A 19,749-nucleotide genomic window follows, 5' to 3' on the forward strand; every position below is an offset into this window, starting at 1 on the left:
CAATAAACTCAAGACTGCAGCTTGTCGCATTATCTTCAAGTGGAAAATACAGCTAGACTTGCTTTGTCACAAGATTAGCTTTGTCATACCACTTTAATCAGCAACACAGAAAGCTATTAACAGAGAAAGACAATATCAAGGTGGACATGTGACCAAGGTCTATGATGGCAAGTGAACCAGACAAGATGTACCAAATAAATAACAGGCATGATGGATGCAGTAAATGCGCCTCTTTCCCCTTGTGTGAAGGACGCACCACACAGACAGTTAGAATGATGTATTTTTTATTCAAACATTTACATCAAGAAATATTTAAAATAACAAAAAAAACAGAAGTTTATAACACTAAAAACCTGTAACCTTAAAATCTTCAAACACCAGCTTCTAAAGGTGTGGAAAAACACAACCGATGCTCATCAGACATGAAGATAGGTATGAAGATGATGGTAGCAGTGCTAGGAGGAAAGGACCTGTTTACGCTGTTAACAGCCCCCTTTTTTTTTTAATTATTTTTATTAGGGCATGAGGATGCAAGCACCTCATAGGCACGTGTTACAGATTTCCAGGAGCGCAATGTTCCCACTTGCTTGCTATACACATTATCAAAGCTAACCATGTATTTTCTTCAGGCACCTCTTGTTTTTTTAGCCCTTCCTTAACAATAGCAAGAGCCTTTAATTTCTTCAGAGCTGGTCATTTATTATCTTACTAAAACGAAATCATTGCCTTAGTTTATAGCAATAACACAATTTCAATACATGCACCAAAAAGACTGCAGAGATTGGCATTAAACCCTCAAAAAAAAAAAAAAGACTGGATGAGGACCGGGTCAAGGACTGACTCATCCTTTGGAATTTTTACAACTCTGTATATTACAGGAAAGCCCCGTGTATCCCTGGAAATTCTATTTCAGGTGAATTGGTCAAGCTGGGAATAACAATTACAAATGAGATGGATAAGCCTCGACTGCCGACATAAGCACAATCTACTGGGTTTTCATGCAAATTAAATGTCAAGCACTTACATACATAGATGGTGACTGCAAGTGGAAAGAAAAAAAAGTCAGCCCACATTTTGACATAAACATGTAGTCTCTCACGTATGCTCACAAATATTCTGGGAAGCAAATTGAAGCCCTAAAACCCAGTGTAACTTTCAAGATCATCATCTTAACATCAGCATTTAAAGTCCCTTGTAAAACCAAGGGACAGAACTCAAAATAGAAATTAAAGGACGCAGTTAAGTATACATCAATTTGGAAAATCTCTGGGAGCCAGTGGTGAGAGTGCTCATCACACAGAGTGGGAAAACCATGGGGGCGTGAGGGGGGGAGGAGGTGGACACAAACGTTCATATATTCCAGTCTTTCAGCTAAACTATTTCTCAAGCTCAGATAGGGATCATGTCAACGTAAAACCCACCCACATAAAGGAATCCGGACCCGTTCAGATTCTACAATGCTCAGGCAGCCAGGGCTGGTCACTACAACTGCCAACATTTCCCCCTCCCCCCCCTCAACCACCGCGCCACACACACAATATCTGACAATGCAACAGTAACTACCACTCCAGTATCCAGGATACCAATTTAACACAAAAAGCATCTCTCTCTCTCCACCATAGAGATGAGCAGAGAAAGAAGCAACAGTTTTACATGGGCACTGTTAGGTGGTGTGAAGAGTGGAGCACTGCAGTAGCAAAGCATGAAAACAGCACCCTTTTAAACAGAAACAAGATGATGTGCATTGATGATCAAGAAATAAAACTGATCTAGACTGAAGTGGAAAGGACATTCTCTGGACAGTCTCATTGAGAGTTGCTAGAATGAATAACCCTCCAGGCAACTAGCTTTTCCTGGTGTGACTGTTCCCAGAATGATTGCTCTGTTTGCACATTTAGGCCCGTTATTTACCCGGCAAGAGGTAGAATATGTACTGCCTTTTATTTCCTTTTTTGTGGAATATAACTTGCAACCTCAGTTAACTCATGGGAAGACACTGTCTGATATAGTTTATTCTGACCAAGTTATAACTCCCTCGGAGGTAACTGGCAACTCCTGATGGTGAGTCAAACGTTTAAGCAGCTACTACAGAAAAGGAAGCGCGGCTACGAACAGCCATGTGGTCCCAGAAAGCTCAGTGATGTGCACCAAAAAACCTTGGAACTGGCACAAAACTGAACGCACATCACATATATATTAAAAAATAATAATTGTGAAATTAATTCTCCTTTTTCGAAGAAAGTGCTTTAACAAAGCTAAAGCGAGTGAATGATTACATTGCCGTTTGGAAGAAGTGACGCTCAGAAAGGGGAATCAGATACTAGTTTGCAGCTGCCCGTTACCTTCCCTGCAGTCTCACACCTGGAGTCTAAAACCATTCCTATTGCTTATAAATGAGATAGCATTAAAGAGGTTTGGAACTAAGACTGTGTGAAAAACAAAACATTTACAATTTCCCTTCGGAAAATATACAACTAGTTTTCCCCCTGGAAAGCGTGCTGAATAGAAAAAAAACACCTTTCACAGATTCTCAGAAACTGTAGGTGACGAGAAATTTGGTCTTTTAAATACATTTTTCATGCAACCCAATGCATAAAATTAGAACTGCTTTTGAAGTAATTCAGAACATGAGACTTGCCTTTGACTATAATAATCATTTACGGTGTGAAACGAGGGCCAGTAACTAAGGGACTCATTTGAAAAGCCTTTGTGCTTTCCGGCGTTTGTTAACAAAATACTGCCAACTGTCCACAGGTGTTTCTACCGGCAGAGCAGTAGTCGGCGGGTTGTTTATACAACATTTAGTTAGTACTGCTTAGTAACCACCATCCCTCCATCGTCATCTTCCATGACCCTGATAATAACAGAATTACACCACCCCAAAAAAGATGTACAATTAGTCTTCTAGACTCCAAGAGAACATAAATGTAAACTAACAACGATGTACTGGAATGACTTTATGATCCTGGACAATACCTATGAATCCTGCCCCAAATAATTAAACCCTTTACAGTCATGTAAGAATGATGGTAGCATACATACTCACATGACTTACGCACAAGGTGTTCCAAAGTAGGATAGCAGCCTTGGAGGAATGTCTTAAAGTAGGAAAATGTGGAGTGCATGGGTGCACTGTAAAGCCTCCTCTTGTGAGGCAGTTCAGAAACCAGATGGGGGGTTTAGGACACCCCATAACACCAAAGGAGACAAGGTTGTTTGATAGCTCCCCCATACCCCACTAACTGAGGTGATATGAATGCCAGGGAATGATTCAAACATTTCCTGTCACTTATATTTGAGGGACTGGAAGGTTCAAAGATGGTGTCCAGAGGGGGTGAGAAGTTAAACCACACGAGGATTGTACTCTGGAAGTTTCTTCAGCTTCTCTCCATCTTGCTCAGTTTCATCTCGTGCAATTACCAGACTGTGCTGAAAGCCCATGGCAACCTGAGGGGAAAAAAGTAATCTTTTAAGTACACCCCCATTGAAAAATGGAAGAAAGCTACTCTGAGATCAAATTCAGTTTTAAATTCAACCTTAGTCAACATCAACAAGGACTTCAACTGCAAAACCATAATGTCTGCATAATCGTCAGTGACCATGTCTTACTTTGGGACCTCGAGAATTAAACCTTTAATCAGATGATTAAGAAGAATGACTGGCACATACAGTCAAATTAAGAGGCACCAACTGATTCTTCACACATAAGTGGAGGTCTCTAAAAGTGGACAATCACAGGGCGCCAGTAAAAGTTGTACAGTGTTCATAATACCAAAAGAAAAGCTAAGGATATAGCTGCAGGGCTAGCACACGTGCAAGTGAGGTCACATCTGCTCAAAAATACCTTGAGATAGGGGTTTAATTTTTGCCCCTGTGTAAGTGGCTCCCCAACCCCCAATAGCCCCAACTAACCAATGCCCCCACCCCCTCTCTGACACTGTTTCTCTTGCTCTCTAGTGCCCTGCAAACAGAAAGCCTGCAACTGGCAAAAATGTTGCCAGCAGGGCACACAATCTGGCTAAGTTTTATTTTTTACAGCTAACTTTTTTATTTTGCCAAATCGTCTTCTCTCAGTGTCCACTCAGGTTTTCTTTTGTTTTTGCTCGTGGGCACGGTTGTCAAAAGAGGACAATAACTTGTTTGAAATATGCAAGACCTTTTGCATTGCAAATGCTTGTTTCAGAAATGTGTGGTTAACCTGTGGGCCGATGGTAGCCCCCAGGAAAACCACAGATTTATAAAACAAACCCAAAAAGGATTGTCCATGTTGTCGCTGTAAAGTGTGCTCAAAGCAGGGAAAAAGACAGGAGAGTCATTAGTACTGTGCCATCTCACCCAGACCTCAGTTTCCCTACTTGCTTTATAGTGTATCATACTAAAGCAAAGTGTTAGGTAAACCTTTCAGTCACTGTTCATGGATACTGAATGCCCATGGCCCCCTGCTTTGTTAGGAAAGCAGCCACAGAACTTTAATTCATTACATCAGAAATTCAGACTTCTTTATGGTCTGCTTGACACCTTTATCCGCCATCAGAATATGATAGGTGTTCTGTTTGATTAACATACATTACAGTACCCACACTACATATACTAGTGAAGAGAACATAAGCCACATTGTCACGGAGTACCCTGTGTGGCAAAATGTTAAAAGGCATGACTGATTTTTGACATGCTTGTTAGGGTCATTATGTGTGCTACACAAGGACCACCATGATTGCCAACAAGAACTAGAGTAAGTGTAATAAGTCAAAACAAACGTCCTGTGGGACATTTTCACCAACGTTTCTACTTGTTTGAAAGTGTGCAAGCTCAATTTGTTACTTTACTTTCAAAGCAAAAAGTAGAATTGTTGGTGAAGGAGTCTCACAGGATATTTTTTTGACTTTTTACTTTAGAGACCTTTCATAGTATTCACCATCATGTCTGCATTAGTTTCAACTATAGATCTGCTTGCTCAGTTGAAGGAATAGGCCTCGCAAGGCATACTCAAACACCCCCAACTTGCAAACACAAATTGAAAGGAGTTGGATTTAGCACAGTAAGTGCGCTGATGACATCTGACAAACATGGTTTCTTGAGCTTGAAGTAGCTAATGGCGGAAGGCATTAGTATAGGTTCTCTTGGCAATTATACAGGATTAGTCATGACTGACGAAGACAGAGACATGAACAGGTAAGAAAAGGTTATAGCAGGTGTGCTTTCCCAGGGATATTGCACAGGTAGAAGGCAGATGGTAAAGGTAGTACAGCTGCACATCATCTACACCTATGAATTCAAACACACTGGTGCCACGCTGGCACTGAAGGTCAATGACACATATGGGTTAGTGTTTGGCCTGCTTGCCATTTTCATCCTCTGTCAGAACCTAGTAGATGTTCAATTTACTGTATGATAAGAGCATTACAGTCACAGAACTGCAGGCGGCTGGGGCATATGCTATGTTCCCACAGACTACCCTGTGTGCTAAGCACTACAGTTCTTCTTAGTTTAAGTTCTCTTTAGTAAACTTCGCCAAAATTCCCCAGCATGCCTGACTTCACTTCAACGGTAGATATGTTCACTGAGTTCCAAGAATGGGCCTCACAAAGCATTTTCCAGATACCTCCAGCTTGCATTCAGAAACTGGAAAGAGTTAGATTTACACAGTAAAGGAGCATGAAAAACATGTCTTCCTGAGCCTCAAGTGGCTGTTGTGGGAGTCATTAGAAAAGGTTCCTTACGCATGCCTTCGGTAATGTTCAGGAAGGAGGCAGTTACTTGATAGGTGGTAAAATGTAGTCAAACTATTCCATCTTGTGGCGTATGTATGTGATGGCCCTCGTCTGGCAGCGGTAAGTTGATGTGAGTGCAGTGATTGGTTGGATTGGGCCCGTGGCTGGCAGTATGAAAGTGTATGTTGTGCGCGAATGGCGTGTGAACGGACCATAAAGCGGTTGGTGCCGTGAAGTGGCTTAATGGCTCACCTTCAGAAGGCTTGGTTTCAATATTCAGATAATTTGATAAGTATTCATGCTTTGGATCCATAATTTCTGGAGGTGCTAAAACCAACCAGTGTGAGTGGTGAATTAACGTCAACATACTGGTACTAGGGGAGTCCAAGGGTGCAGGACTTGCGTGGCTCTCACCAGTTTTTGTTTGCCCAGAACCCCCTTGAAATCACAAACTTTGCTTAAAAACACATTTTCCTTGCATTTCTGTGAGGGAAAGTCCTGGAATTTGCAAGCAACCACTAGTTTTCTGCCACCCAGTGTTCCCTTACGTCTCTAGAGAAAAACATTGCTCACTTGTGTGGGTGGGCAAGAGACCGCAACAGGGAACTGCCCAAAACATATTGTGGAGACATCAAAATTGCCTATTGTAGGAAGTTGGCTCTGTATGCACTATTTCAAAGTAAGGAATAGTATGCACAGAGTCCAAGGGTTCCCCTTAGAGGTAAGATAGTGGCAAAAAGAGATAATACTAATGCTCTATTTTGTGGTAGTGTGGTCGAGCAGTAGGCTTATCAAAGGAGTAGTGTTAAGCATTTGTTGTACATACACAAGCAATAAATGAGGAACACACACTCGGAGACAATTCCAGGCCAATAGGTTTTTGTATAGAAAAATATATTTTCTTAGTTTATTTTAAGAACCACAGGTTCAAGATTTACATGTAGTACTGCAAATGAAAGGTATTGCAGATAGGTACTTTAGGAACTTTGAATTAGAAAAATAGCATATACAGTATTCACATAAATGACATATAGCTATTTTAAAACTAGACAGTGCAATTTTCAACAGTTCCTGGGGGGGAGTAAGAGTTTGTTAGTTTTTTCAGGTAAGTAAACCACTTACGGGGTTCAAGTTTGGGTCTAAGGTAGCCCACAGTTGGGGATTCAGAGCAACCCCAAAGTTACCACACCAGCAGCTCAGGGCCAGTCAGGTGCAGAGTTCAAAGTGGTGCCCAAAACGCATAGGCTTCAATGAAGGAGGTGCCCCGGTTCCAGTCTACTAGCAGGTATGTACCCGCGTCTTCGGCGGGCAGACCAGGGGGGTTTTGTAGGGCACGGGGGGGGGGGGGGGGGGGGGGGGGAGAGACACAGGTCCACACAGAAAGTACACCCTCAGCAGCACAGGGGCGGCCGGGGGCAGTGTGCAAACACGCGTCAGGTTTTGAATAGGTTTCAATGGGAGACCAAGGGGTCTCTTCAGCGATGCAGGCAGGCAAGAGAGGGGCTCCTCGGGGTAGCCACCGCCTGGGCAAGGGAGAGGGCCTCCTGGGGGTCACTCCTGCACTGGAGTTCGGATCCTTCAGGTCCTGGGGGCTGCGGGTGCAGAGTCTTTACCAGGGGTCGGATCTTAGAAGCAGGCAGTCGCGGTCAGGGGGGCCTTCGGATTCCCTCTGCAGGAGTTGCTGTGGGGGCTCGGGTGCAGAGTGTCAAGTCTCACGCTTCCGGCGGGAAATGCAAGTTGTTTCTAAGTTGCTTCTTTGTTTCCAAGTGGCAGTCTTTGGTGAACAGGGCTGCTGTCCCCGGGAGTTCTTGGTCCTTCTAGAGCAGGGCAGTCCTCTGAGGATTCAGAGGTCGCTGGTCCCTGGGGAAAGCGTTGCTGGAGCAGTGTCATTACTATCACTATTGGGGGAATCCTCCATCTGCAAGATGGAGGATTTCTAAAAGTCAGAGTCACCTCAGCTCAGGACACCTTAGGGGCTGTCCTGACTGGCCAGTGACTCCTCCTTGTTATTCTCATTATCTCCTCCGGCCTTGCCGCCAAAAGTGGGGCCGTGGCCGGAGGGGGCGGGCAACTCCACTAGCTGGAGTGCCATTTGGTGCTGTAACAAAGGGGGTGAGCCTTTGAGGCTCACCGCCAGGTGTTACAGTTCCTGCAGGGGGAGGTGTGAAGCACCTCCACCCAGTACAGGCTTTGTTACTAGCCACAGAGTGACAAAGGCACTCTCCCCATGTGGCCAGCAACATGTCTGGTGTGTGGCAGGCTGCTAGAACTAGTCAGCCTACACGGATAGTCGGTTAAGGTTTCAGGGGGAACCTCTAAGGTGCCCTCTGGGGTGTATGTTAGAATAAAATGTACACTGGCATCAGTGTGCATTTATTGTGCTGAGAAGTTTGATACCAAACTTCACAGTTTTCAGTGTAGCCATTATGGTGCTGTGGAGTTCGTGTTTGACAGACTCCCAGACCATATACTCTTATGGCTACCCTGCACTTACAATGTCTAAGGTTTTGCTTAGACACTGTAGGGGCACAGTGCTCATGCACTTGTGCCCTCACCTAGGGTATAGTGCACTGTAGGAAGTTGGCTCTGTATGTGCTATTTCAAAGTAAGGAATAGCATGCACAGAGTCCAAGGGTTCCCCTTAGAGGTAAAATAGTGGTAAAAATAGATAATACTAATGCTCTATTTTGTGGTAGTGTGGTCGAGCAGTAGGCTTATCCAAGGAGTAGTGTTAAGCATTTGTTGCACATACACATAGACAATAAATGAGGTACACACACTCAGAGACAAATCCAGCCAATAGGTTTTGTTATAGAAAAATATCTTTTCTTAGTTTATTTTAAGAACCACAGGTTCAAATTCTACATGTAATATCTCATTCGAAAGGTATTGCAGGTAAGTACTTTAGGAACTTCAAATCATCAAAATTGCATGTATACTTTTCAAGTTATGGACAAATAGCTGTTTTAAAAGTGGACACTTAGTGCAATTTTCACAGTTCCTAGGGGAGGTAAGTTTTGGTTAGTTTTACCAGGTAAGTAAGACACTTACAGGGTTCAGTTCTTGGTCCAAGGTAGCCCACCGTTGGGGGTTCAGAGCAACCCCAAAGTCACCACACCAGCAGCTCAGGGCCGGTCAGGTGCAGAGTTCAAAGTGGTGCCCAAAACACATAGGCTAGAATGGAGAGAAGGGGGTGCCCCGGTTCCGGTCTGCTTGCAGGTAAGTACCCGCGTCTTCGGAGGGCAGACCAGGGGGGTTTTGTAGGGCACCGGGGGGGACACAAGCCCACACAGAAATTTCACCCTCAGCAGCGCGGGGCGGCCGGGTGCAGTGTAGAAACAAGCGTCGGGTTTGTAATGGAAGTCAATGGGAGATCTAGGGATCTCTTCAGCGCTGCAGGCAGGCAAGGGGGGGGTTCCTCGGGGAAACCTCCACTTGGTCAAGGGAGAGGGACTCCTGGGGGTAACTCCTCCAGTGAAAGTCCGGTCCTTCAGGTCCTGGGGGCTGCGGGTGCAGGGTCTCTCCTAGGTGTCGGGACTTAGGATTCAAAGAGTCGCGGTCAGGGGAAGCCTCGGGATTCCCTCTGCAGGCGGCGCTGTGGGGGCTCAGGGGGGACAGGTTTTTGTACTCACAGTCTTAGAGTAGTCCTGGGGTCCCTCCTGAGGTGTTGGATCGCCACCAGCCGAGTCGGGGTCGCCGGGTGCAGTGTTGCAAGTCTCACGCTTCTTGCGGGGAGCTTGCAGGGTTCTTTAAAGCTGCTGGAAACAAAGTTGCAGCTTTTCTTGGAGCAGGTCCGCTGTCCTCGGGAGTTTCTTGTCTTTTCGAAGCAGGGGCAGTCCTCAGAGGATGTCGAGGTCGCTGGTCCCTTTGGAAGGCGTCGCTGGAGCAGGATCTTTGGAAGGCAGGAGACAGGCCGGTGAGTTTCTGGAGCCAAGGCAGTTGTCGTCTTCTGGTCTTCCTCTGCAGGGGTTTTTCAGCTAGGCAGTCCTTCTTGTAGTTGCAGGAATCTCATTTTCTAGGGTTCAGGGTAGCCCTTAAATACTAAATTTAAGGGCGTGTTTAGGTCTGGGGGGTTAGTAGCCAATGGCTACTAGCCCTGAGGGTGGGTACACCCTCTTTGTGCCTCCTCCCAAGGGGAGGGGGTCACAATCCTAACCCTATTGGGGGAATCCTCCATCTGCAAGATGGAGGATTTCTAAAAGTTAGAGTCACTTCAGCTCAGGACACCTTAGGGGCTGTCCTGACTGGCCAGTGACTCCTCCTTGTGGCTTTCTTTGTTCCCTCCAGCCTTGCCGCCAAAAGTGGGGGCCGTGGCCGGAGGGGGCGGGCAACTCCACTAAGCTGGAGTGCCCTGCTGGGCTGTGACAAAGGGGTGAGCCTTTGAGGCTCACCGCCAGGTGTCACAGCTCCTGCCTGGGGGAGGTGTTAGCATCTCCACCCAGTGCAGGCTTTGTTACTGGCCTCAGAGTGACAAAGGCACTCTCCCCATGGGGCCAGCAACATGTCTCTGGTGTGGCAGGCTGCTGGAACTAGTCAGCCTACACAGACAGTCGGTTAAGTTTCAGGGGGCACCTCTAAGGTGCCCTCTGTGGTGTATTTTACAATAAAATGTACACTGGCATCAGTGTGCATTTATTGTGCTGAGAAGTTTGATACCAAACTTCCCAGTTTTCAGTGTAGCCATTATGGTGCTGCGGAGTTCGTGTTTGACAGACTCCCAGACCATATACTCTTATGGCTACCCTGCACTTACAATGTCTAAGGTTTTGTTTAGACACTGTAGGGGTACCATGCTCATGCACTGGTACCCTCACCTATGGTATAGTCACCCTGCCTTAGGGCTGTAAGGCCTGCTAGAGGGGTGTGTAAGGAAATGCCTCCTTGGCATGGTTGCCCCCTGACTTTTTGCCTTTGCTGATGCTATGTTTACAATTGAAAGTGTGCTGAGGCCTGCTAACCAGGCCCCAGCACCAGTGTTCTTTCCCTAACCTGTACTTTTGTATCCACAATTGGCAGACCCTGGCATCCAGATAAGTCCCTTGTAACTGGTACTTCTAGTACCAAGGGCCCTGATGCCAAGGAAGGTCTCTAAGGGATGCAGCATGTCTTATGCCACCCTGGAGACCTCTCACTCAGCACAGACACCCTGCTTGCCAGCTTGTGTGTGCTAGTGAGGACAAAACGAGTAAGTCGACATGGCACTCCCCTCAGGGTGCCATGCCAGCCTCTCACTGCCTATGCAGTATAGGTAAGACACCCCTCTAGCAGGCCTTACAGCCCTAAGGCAGGGTGCACTATACCATAGGTGAGGGTACCAGTGCATGAGCATGGTACCCCTACAGTGTCTAAACAAAACCTTAGACATTGTAAGTGCAGGGTAGCCATAAGAGTATATGGTCTGGGAGTCTGTCAAACACGAACTCCACAGCACCATAATGGCTACACTGAAAACTGGGAAGTTTGGTATCAAACTCCTCAGCACAATAAATGCACACTGATGCCAGTGTACATTTTATTGTAAAATACACCACAGAGGGCACCTTAGAGGTGCCCCCTGAAACTTAACCGACTATCTGTGTAGGCTGACTAGTTTTAGCAGCCTGCCACAAACCGAGACATGTTGCTGGCCCCATGGGGAGAGTGCCTTTGTCACTCTGAGGCCAGTAACAAAGCCTGCACTGGGTGGAGATGCTAACACCTCTCCCAGGCAGGAATTGTCACACCTGGCGGTGAGCCTCAAAGGCTCACCTCCTTTGTGCCAACCCAGCAGGACACTCCAGCTAGTGGAGTTGCCCGCCCCCTCCGGCCAGGCCCCACTTTTGGCGGCAAGGCCGGGGAAAATAATGAGAATAACAAGGAGGAGTCACTGGCCAGTCAGGACAGCCCCTAAGGTGTCCTGAGCTGAGGTGACTCTAACTTTTAGAAATCCTCCATCTTGCAGATGGAGGATTCCCCCAATAGGGTTAGGATTGTGACCCCCTCCCCTTGGGAGGAGGCACAAAGAGGGTGTACCCACCCTCAGGGCTAGTAGCCATTGGCTACTAACCCCCCAGACCTAAACACGCCCTTAAATTTAGTATTTAAGGGCTACCCTGAACCCTAGAAAATTAGATTCCTGCAACTACAAGAAGAAGGACTGCCCAGCTGAAAACCCCTGCAGCGGAAGACCAGAAGACGACAACTGCCTTGGCTCCAGAAACTCACCGGCCTGTCTCCTGCCTTCCAAAGATCCTGCTCCAGCGACGCCTTCCAAAGGGACCAGCGACCTCGACATCCTCTGAGGACTGCCCCTGCTTCGAAAAGACAAGAAACTCCCGAGGACAGCGGACCTGCTCCAAGAAAAGCTGCAACTTTGTTTCCAGCAGCTTTAAAGAACCCTGCAAGCTCCCCGCAAGAAGCGTGAGACTTGCAACACTGCACCCGGCGACCCCGACTCGGCTGGTGGAGATCCGACGCCTCAGGAGGGACCCCAGGACTACTCTGATACTGTGAGTACCAAAACCTGTCCCCCCTGAGCCCCCACAGCGCCGCCTGCAGAGGGAATCCCAAGGCTTCCCCTGACCGCGACTCTTTGAACCTAAAGTCCCGACGCCTGGGAGAGACCCTGCACCCGCAGCCCCCAGGACCTGAAGGACCGGACTTTCACTGGAGAAGCGACCCCCAGGAGTCCCTCTCCCTCGCCCAAGTGGAGGTTTCCCCGAGGAATCCCCCCCTTGCCTGCCTGCAGCGCTGAAGAGATCCCGAGATCTCTCATAGACTAACATTGCGAACCCGACGCTTGTTTCTACACTGCACCCGGCCGCCCCCGCGCTGCTGAGGGTGAAATTTCTGTGTGGACTTGTGTCCCCCCCGGTGCCCTACAAAACCCCCCTGGTCTGCCCTCCGAAGACGCGGGTACTTACCTGCAAGCAGACCGGAACCGGGGCACCCCCTTCTCTCCATTCTAGCCTATGTGTTTTGGGCACCACTTGGAACTCTGCACCTGACCGGCCCTGAGCTGCTGGTGTGGTGACTTTGGGGTTGCTCTGAACCCCCAACGGTGGGCTACCTTGGACCAAGAACTGAACCCTGTAAGTGTCTTACTTACCTGGTAAAACTAACAAATACTTACCTCCCCTAGGAACTGTGAAAATTGCACTAAGTGTCCACTTTTAAAACAGCTATTTGTGAATAACTTGGAAAGTATACATGCAATTTTGATGATTTGAAGTTCCTAAAGTACTTACCTGCAATACCTTTCGAATGAGCTATTACATGTAGAATTTGAACCTGTGGTTCTTAAAATAAACTAAGAAAAGATATTTTTCTATATAAAACCTATTGGCTGGATTTGTCTCTGAGTGTGTGTACCTCATTTATTGTCTATGTGTATGTACAACAAATGCTTAACACTACTCCTTGGATAAGCCTACTGCTCGACCACACTACCACAAAATAGAGCATTAGTATTATCTCTTTTTACCACTATTTTACCTCTAAGGGGAACCCTTGGACTCTGTGCATGCTATTCCTTACTTTGAAATAGCACATACAGAGCCAACTTCCTACATTGGTGGATCAGCGGTGGGGTACAAGACTTTGCATTTGCTGGACTACTCAGCCAATACCTGATCACACGACAAATTCCAAAATTGTCATTAGAAATTGATTTTTGCAATTTGAAAAGTTTTCTAAATTCTTAAAAGACCTGCTAGGGCCTTGTGTTAGATCCTGTTTAGCATTTCTTTTAGAGTTTAAAAGTTTGTTAAAAGTTTGAATTAGATTCTAGAACCAGTTTTAGTTTCTTAAAAAGTATTCCAACTTTTAGAAGCATAATGTCTAGCACAGATGTGAATGTGGTGGAACTCGACACCACACCTTACCTCCATCTACAGATGAGAGAGCTAAGGTCACTCTGTAAACTAAAGAAAATAGCAATGGGCCCCAAACCTACCAAAGTACAGCTCCAGGAGCTTTTGGCAGAGTTTGAAAAGGCCAACCCCTCTGAGGATGGCAACTCAGAGGATGAAGATAGTGACTTGGAGGGAAATTCCCCCCCTCCAGTCCTACTTAGGGAGAGCAGGGCTTCTCAAGCCCTGACTCCACAAATAATAGTCAGAGATGCTGGTTCCCTCACAGGAGGGACCAACAACTCTGAAATCACTGAGGATAACTCCAGTGAAGAGGACATCCAGTTAGCCAGGATGGCCAAAAGATTGGCTTTGGAAAGACAGATCCTAGCCATAGAGAGGGAAAGACAAGAGATGGGCCTAGGACCCATCAATGGTGGCAGCAACATAAATAGGGTCAGAGATTCTCCTGACATGTTGAAAATCCCCAAAGGGATTGTAACTAAATATGAAGATGGTGATGACATCACCAAATGGTTCACAGCTTTTGAGAGGGCTTGTGTAACCAGAAAAGTGAACAGATCTCACTGGGGTGCTCTCCTTTGGGAAATGTTCACAGGAAAGTGTAGGGATAGACTCCTCACACTCTCTGGACAAGATGCAGAATCTTATGACCTCATGAAGGGTACCCTGATTGAGGGCTTTGGATTCTCCACTGAGGAGTACAGGATTAGGTTCAGGGGGGCTCAAAAATCCTCGAGCCAGACCTGGGTTGACTTTGTTGACTACTCAGTGAAAACACTAGATGGTTGGATTCAAGGCAGTGGTGTAAGTAATTATGATGGGCTGTACAATTTATTTGTGAAAGAACACCTGTTAAGTAATTGTTTCAATGATAAACTGCATCAGCATCTGGTAGACCTAGGACCAATTTCTCCCCAAGAATTGGGAAAGAAGGCGGACCATTGGGTCAAGACAAGGGTGTCCAAGACTTCAACAGGGGGTGACCAAAAGAAAGGGGTCACAAAGACTCCCCAGCAGAAGGGTGATGAGACAACCAAAACTAAAAATAGTAAAGAGTCTTCTACAGGCCCCCAAAAACCTGCACAGGAGGGTGGGCCCAGAGCCTCTTCACAAAACAATGGGTACAAGGGTAAAAACTTTGATCCCAAAAAGGCCTGGTGTCATAGCTGTAAACAGCATGGACACCAAACTGGAGACAAGGCCTGTCCCAAGAAAAGTTCCACTCCAAACTCCCATCCAGGTAACACTGGTATGGCTAGTCTCCAAGTGGGATCAACAGTGTGCCCAGAGCAAATCAGGGTCCACACTGAAGCTACTCTAGTTTCTGAGGGTGGGGTGGATTTAGCCACACTAGCTGTCTGGCCGCCTAACATGCAAAAATACAGACAGCAACTCTTAATTAATGGGACTAGAATAGAGGGCCTGAGGGATACAGGTGCCAGTGTCACCATGGTGACAGAGAAACTGGTTTCCCCTGGCCAATACCTGACTGGAAAAACTTACACAGTCACCAACGCTGACAATCAGAGAAAAGTACATCCCATGGCAATGGTTACTTTAGAATGGGGAGGGGTCAATGGCCTGAAACAGGTGGTGGTCTCCTCAAATATCCCAGTGGACTGTCTGCTTGGAAATGACCTGGAGTCCTCAGCATGGGCTGAGGTAGAGCTAAAAACCCATGCAGCAATGCTGGGTATCCCTGAACTGGTGTGTGTGAAAACAAGAGCACAATGCAAGGCACAGGGTGAAAAAGTAGAGCTGGAGTCTGGAAAAATGGCCCAGCCTACCAAGAGAACAGGAAAGTCAGTTGGGAAACCAACTGCAACACAGCCAAAGAAAGGGAACCTCTCTTCTCAGGAAGAAGTTCTGCCCTCTGAGGGAACTGAGCCTTTGGAGCTTGAACCTTATCAGGTTGAGCTCTTAGGCCCAGGGGGACCCTCAAGGGAAGAGCTGTGTAAGGGACAAGAAACCTGTCCCTCTCTTGAAGGCCTTAGGCAGCAAGCTGCTGAAGAGTCCAAAGGCAAGAAAAATGGAACACATAGGGTCTATTGGGACGATGGGCTCCTGTACACTGAGGCCAGAGACCCCAAACCTGGTGCCACTAGGAGAGTGGTAGTGCCTCAGCTGTTCAGAGAGTTCATCCTAACATTGGCCCATGACATTCCCCTTGCTGGACATTTGGGACAAACCAAGACGTGGGAGAGGTTAGTCAACCACTTCTACTGGCCCAATATGTCCAACATGGTTAAGGAGTTTTGCCTCTCCTGCCCCACCTGTCAAGCCAGTGGTAAGACAGGTGGGCATCCAAAGGCCCCCCTCATTCCACTTCCAGTGGTGGGGGTGCCCTTTGAAAGAGTGGGTGTGGACATAGTTGGTCCACTGGAACCTCCCACAGCCTCAGGAAATATGTATATCCTGGTAGTAGTGGATCATGCTACCAGGTATCCTGAAGCTATTCCCCTTAGGTCGACTACTGCCCCTGCAGTAGCCAAGGCCCTCATTGGTATCTTTACCAGAGTGGGTTTCCCTAAGGAGGTGGTGTCTGACAGAGGTACCAACTTCATGTCAGCATACCTAAAGCACATGTGGAATGAGTGTGGAGTGACTTATAAATTCACTACACCATACCATCCACAAACTAATGGCTTGGTTGAGAGATTCAACAAGACATTAAAGGGCATGATCATGGGGCTCCCAGAAAAACTCAAAAGGAGATGGGATGTCCTCCTGCCATGTCTGCTTTTCGCTTACAGGGAAGTACCACAGAAGGGAGTAGGGTTCTCACCCTTTGAACTTCTGTTTGGTCATCCTGTAAGGGGACCACTTGCCCTTGTTAAAGAAGGCTGGGAGAGACCTCTCCATGAGCCTAAACAGGACATAGTGGACTATGTACTTGGCCTTCGCTCTAGAATGGCAGAGTACATGGAAAAGGCAACCAAAAACCTTGAGGCCAGCCAACAGCTCCAGAAGTTTTGGTATGACCAAAAGGCTGCACTGGTTGAGTTCCAACCAGGGCAGAAAGTCTGGGTTCTGGAGCCTGTGGCTCCCAGGGCACTCCAGGACAAATGGAGTGGCCCTTACCCAGTACTAGAGAGGAAGAGTCAGGTCACCTACTTGGTGGACCTGGGCACAAGCAGGAGCCCCAAAAGGGTGATCCATGTAAACCGCCTTAAGCTCTTCCACGACAGGGCTGATGTCAATCTGTTGATGGTAACAGATGAGGATCAGGAGGCAGAGAGTGAACCTCTCCCTGATCTTCTGTCATCAGACCCAAAAGATGGTACAGTAGATGGAGTGATCTACTCAGACACCCTCTCTGGCCAACAGCAAGCTGATTGTAGGAGAGTCCTACAACAGTTTCCTGAACTCTTCTCCTTAACCCCTGGTCAGACACACCTGTGTACCCATGATGTGGACACAGGAGACAGCATGCCTGTCAAGAACAAAATCTTTAGACAGTCTGACCATGTTAAGGAAAGCATCAAGGTGGAAGTCCACAAGATGCTGGAATTGGGAGTCATTGAGCGCTCTGACAGCCCCTGGGCTAGCCCAGTGGTCTTAGTCCCCAAACCTCACACCACAGATGGAAAGAAAGAGATGAGGTTTTGTGTGGACTACAGAGGGCTCAATTCTGTCACCAAGACAGATGCTCATCCAATTCCAAGAGCTGATGAGCTCATTGATAAATTAGGTGCTGCCAAATTTCTAAGTACCTTTGACTTGACAGCAGGGTACTGGCAAATAAAAATGGCACCTGGAGCAAAAGAAAAGACAGCATTCTCCACACCTGATGGGCATTATCAGTTTACTGTTATGCCCTTTGGTTTAAAGAATGCCCCTGCCACCTTCCAAAGGTTGGTGAATCAAGTCCTTGCTGGCTTGGAGTCCTTTAGCACAGCTTATCTTGATGATATTGCTGTCTTTAGCTCCACCTGGCAGGATCACCTGGTCCACCTGAGGAAGGTTTTGAAGGCTCTGCAGTCTGCAGGCCTCTCTATCAAGGCATCCAAATGCCAGATAGGGCAGGGAACTGTGGTTTACTTGGGACACCTTGTAGGTGGAGGCCAAGTTCAGCCACTCCAACCCAAGATCCAGACTATTCTGGACTGGGTAGCTCCAAAAACCCAGACTCAAGTCAGGGCATTCCTTGGCTTGACTGGGTACTACAGGAGGTTTGTGAAGGGATATGGATCCATTGTGACAGCCCTCACTGAGCTCACCTCCAAGAAAATGCCCAAGAAAGTGAACTGGACTGTGGACTGCCAACAGGCCTTTGACACCCTGAAACAGGCAATGTGCTCAGCACCAGTTCTCAAAGCTCCAGATTATTCTAAGCAGTTCATTGTGCAGACTGATGCCTCTGAACATGGGATAGGGGCAGTTTTGTCCCAAACAAATGATGATGGCCTTGACCAGCCTGTTGCTTTCATTAGCAGGAGGTTACTCCCCAGGGAGCAGCGTTGGAGTGCCATTGAGAGGGAGGCCTTTGCTGTGGTTTGGTCCCTGAAGAAGCTGAGACCATACCTCTTTGGGACTCACTTCCTAGTTCAAACTGACCACAGACCTCTCAAATGGCTGATGCAAATGAAAGGTGAAAATCCTAAACTGTTGAGGTGGTCCATCTCCCTACAGGGAATGGACTTTATAGTGGAACACAGACCTGGGACTGCCCATGCCAATGCAGATGGCCTTTCCAGGTTCTTCCACTTAGAAAATGAAGACTCTCTTGGGAAAGGTTAGTCTCATCCTCTTTCGTTTGGGGGGGGGTTGTGTAAGGAAATGCCTCCTTGGCATGGTTGCCCCCTGACTTTTTGCCTTTGCTGATGCTATGTTTACAATTGAAAGTGTGCTGAGGCCTGCTAACCAGGCCCCAGCACCAGTGTTCTTTCCCTAACCTGTACTTTTGTATCCACAATTGGCAGACCCTGGCATCCAGATAAGTCCCTTGTAACTGGTACTTCTAGTACCAAGGGCCCTGATGCCAAGGAAGGTCTCTAAGGGATGCAGCATGTCTTATGCCACCCTGGAGACCTCTCACTCAGCACAGACACCCTGCTTGCCAGCTTGTGTGTGCTAGTGAGGACAAAACGAGTAAGTCGACATGGCACTCCCCTCAGGGTGCCATGCCAGCCTCTCACTGCCTATGCAGTATAGGTAAGACACCCCTCTAGCAGGCCTTACAGCCCTAAGGCAGGGTGCACTATACCATAGGTGAGGGTACCAGTGCATGAGCATGGTACCCCTACAGTGTCTAAACAAAACCTTAGACATTGTAAGTGCAGGGTAGCCATAAGAGTATATGGTCTGGGAGTCTGTCAAACACGAACTCCACAGCACCATAATGGCTACACTGAAAACTGGGAAGTTTGGTATCAAACTCCTCAGCACAATAAATGCACACTGATGCCAGTGTACATTTTATTGTAAAATACACCACAGAGGGCACCTTAGAGGTGCCCCCTGAAACTTAACCGACTATCTGTGTAGGCTGACTAGTTTTAGCAGCCTGCCACAAACCGAGACATGTTGCTGGCCCCATGGGGAGAGTGCCTTTGTCACTCTGAGGCCAGTAACAAAGCCTGCACTGGGTGGAGATGCTAACACCTCTCCCAGGCAGGAATTGTCACACCTGGCGGTGAGCCTCAAAGGCTCACCTCCTTTGTGCCAACCCAGCAGGACACTCCAGCTAGTGGAGTTGCCCGCCCCCTCCGGCCAGGCCCCACTTTTGGCGGCAAGGCCGGGGAAAATAATGAGAATAACAAGGAGGAGTCACTGGCCAGTCAGGACAGCCCCTAAGGTGTCCTGAGCTGAGGTGACTCTAACTTTTAGAAATCCTCCATCTTGCAGATGGAGGATTCCCCCAATAGGGTTAGGATTGTGACCCCCTCCCCTTGGGAGGAGGCACAAAGAGGGTGTACCCACCCTCAGGGCTAGTAGCCATTGGCTACTAACCCCCCAGACCTAAACACGCCCTTAAATTTAGTATTTAAGGGCTACCCTGAACCCTAGAAAATTAGATTCCTGCAACTACAAGAAGAAGGACTGCCCAGCTGAAAACCCCTGCAGCGGAAGACCAGAAGACGACAACTGCCTTGGCTCCAGAAACTCACCGGCCTGTCTCCTGCCTTCCAAAGATCCTGCTCCAGCGACGCCTTCCAAAGGGACCAGCGACCTCGACATCCTCT

At 47.5% G+C, this 19,749-nt stretch overlaps 1 protein-coding gene across 2 annotated transcripts in view; it reads right to left on the bottom strand.

Moving 5' to 3' along the window:
• Nucleotides 1-267: 267 nt before the first annotated feature.
• Nucleotides 268-19,749, bottom strand: part of RCC2 (regulator of chromosome condensation 2) — a 333,593-nt gene continuing 314,111 nt past the window's right edge. For both annotated transcript variants that reach the window (XM_069240760.1, XM_069240759.1), the window contains exon 13: nucleotides 268-3,447. In XM_069240760.1, coding sequence (XP_069096861.1) covers nucleotides 3,343-3,447 — 105 coding nt within the window. In that variant the 3' untranslated portion in view covers nucleotides 268-3,342. The remainder of the gene's footprint in view (nucleotides 3,448-19,749) is intronic.

This window comes from Pleurodeles waltl, chromosome 6 (assembly GCF_031143425.1).
Source record: "Pleurodeles waltl isolate 20211129_DDA chromosome 6, aPleWal1.hap1.20221129, whole genome shotgun sequence".
NCBI lineage: Eukaryota > Metazoa > Chordata > Amphibia > Caudata > Salamandridae > Pleurodeles > Pleurodeles waltl.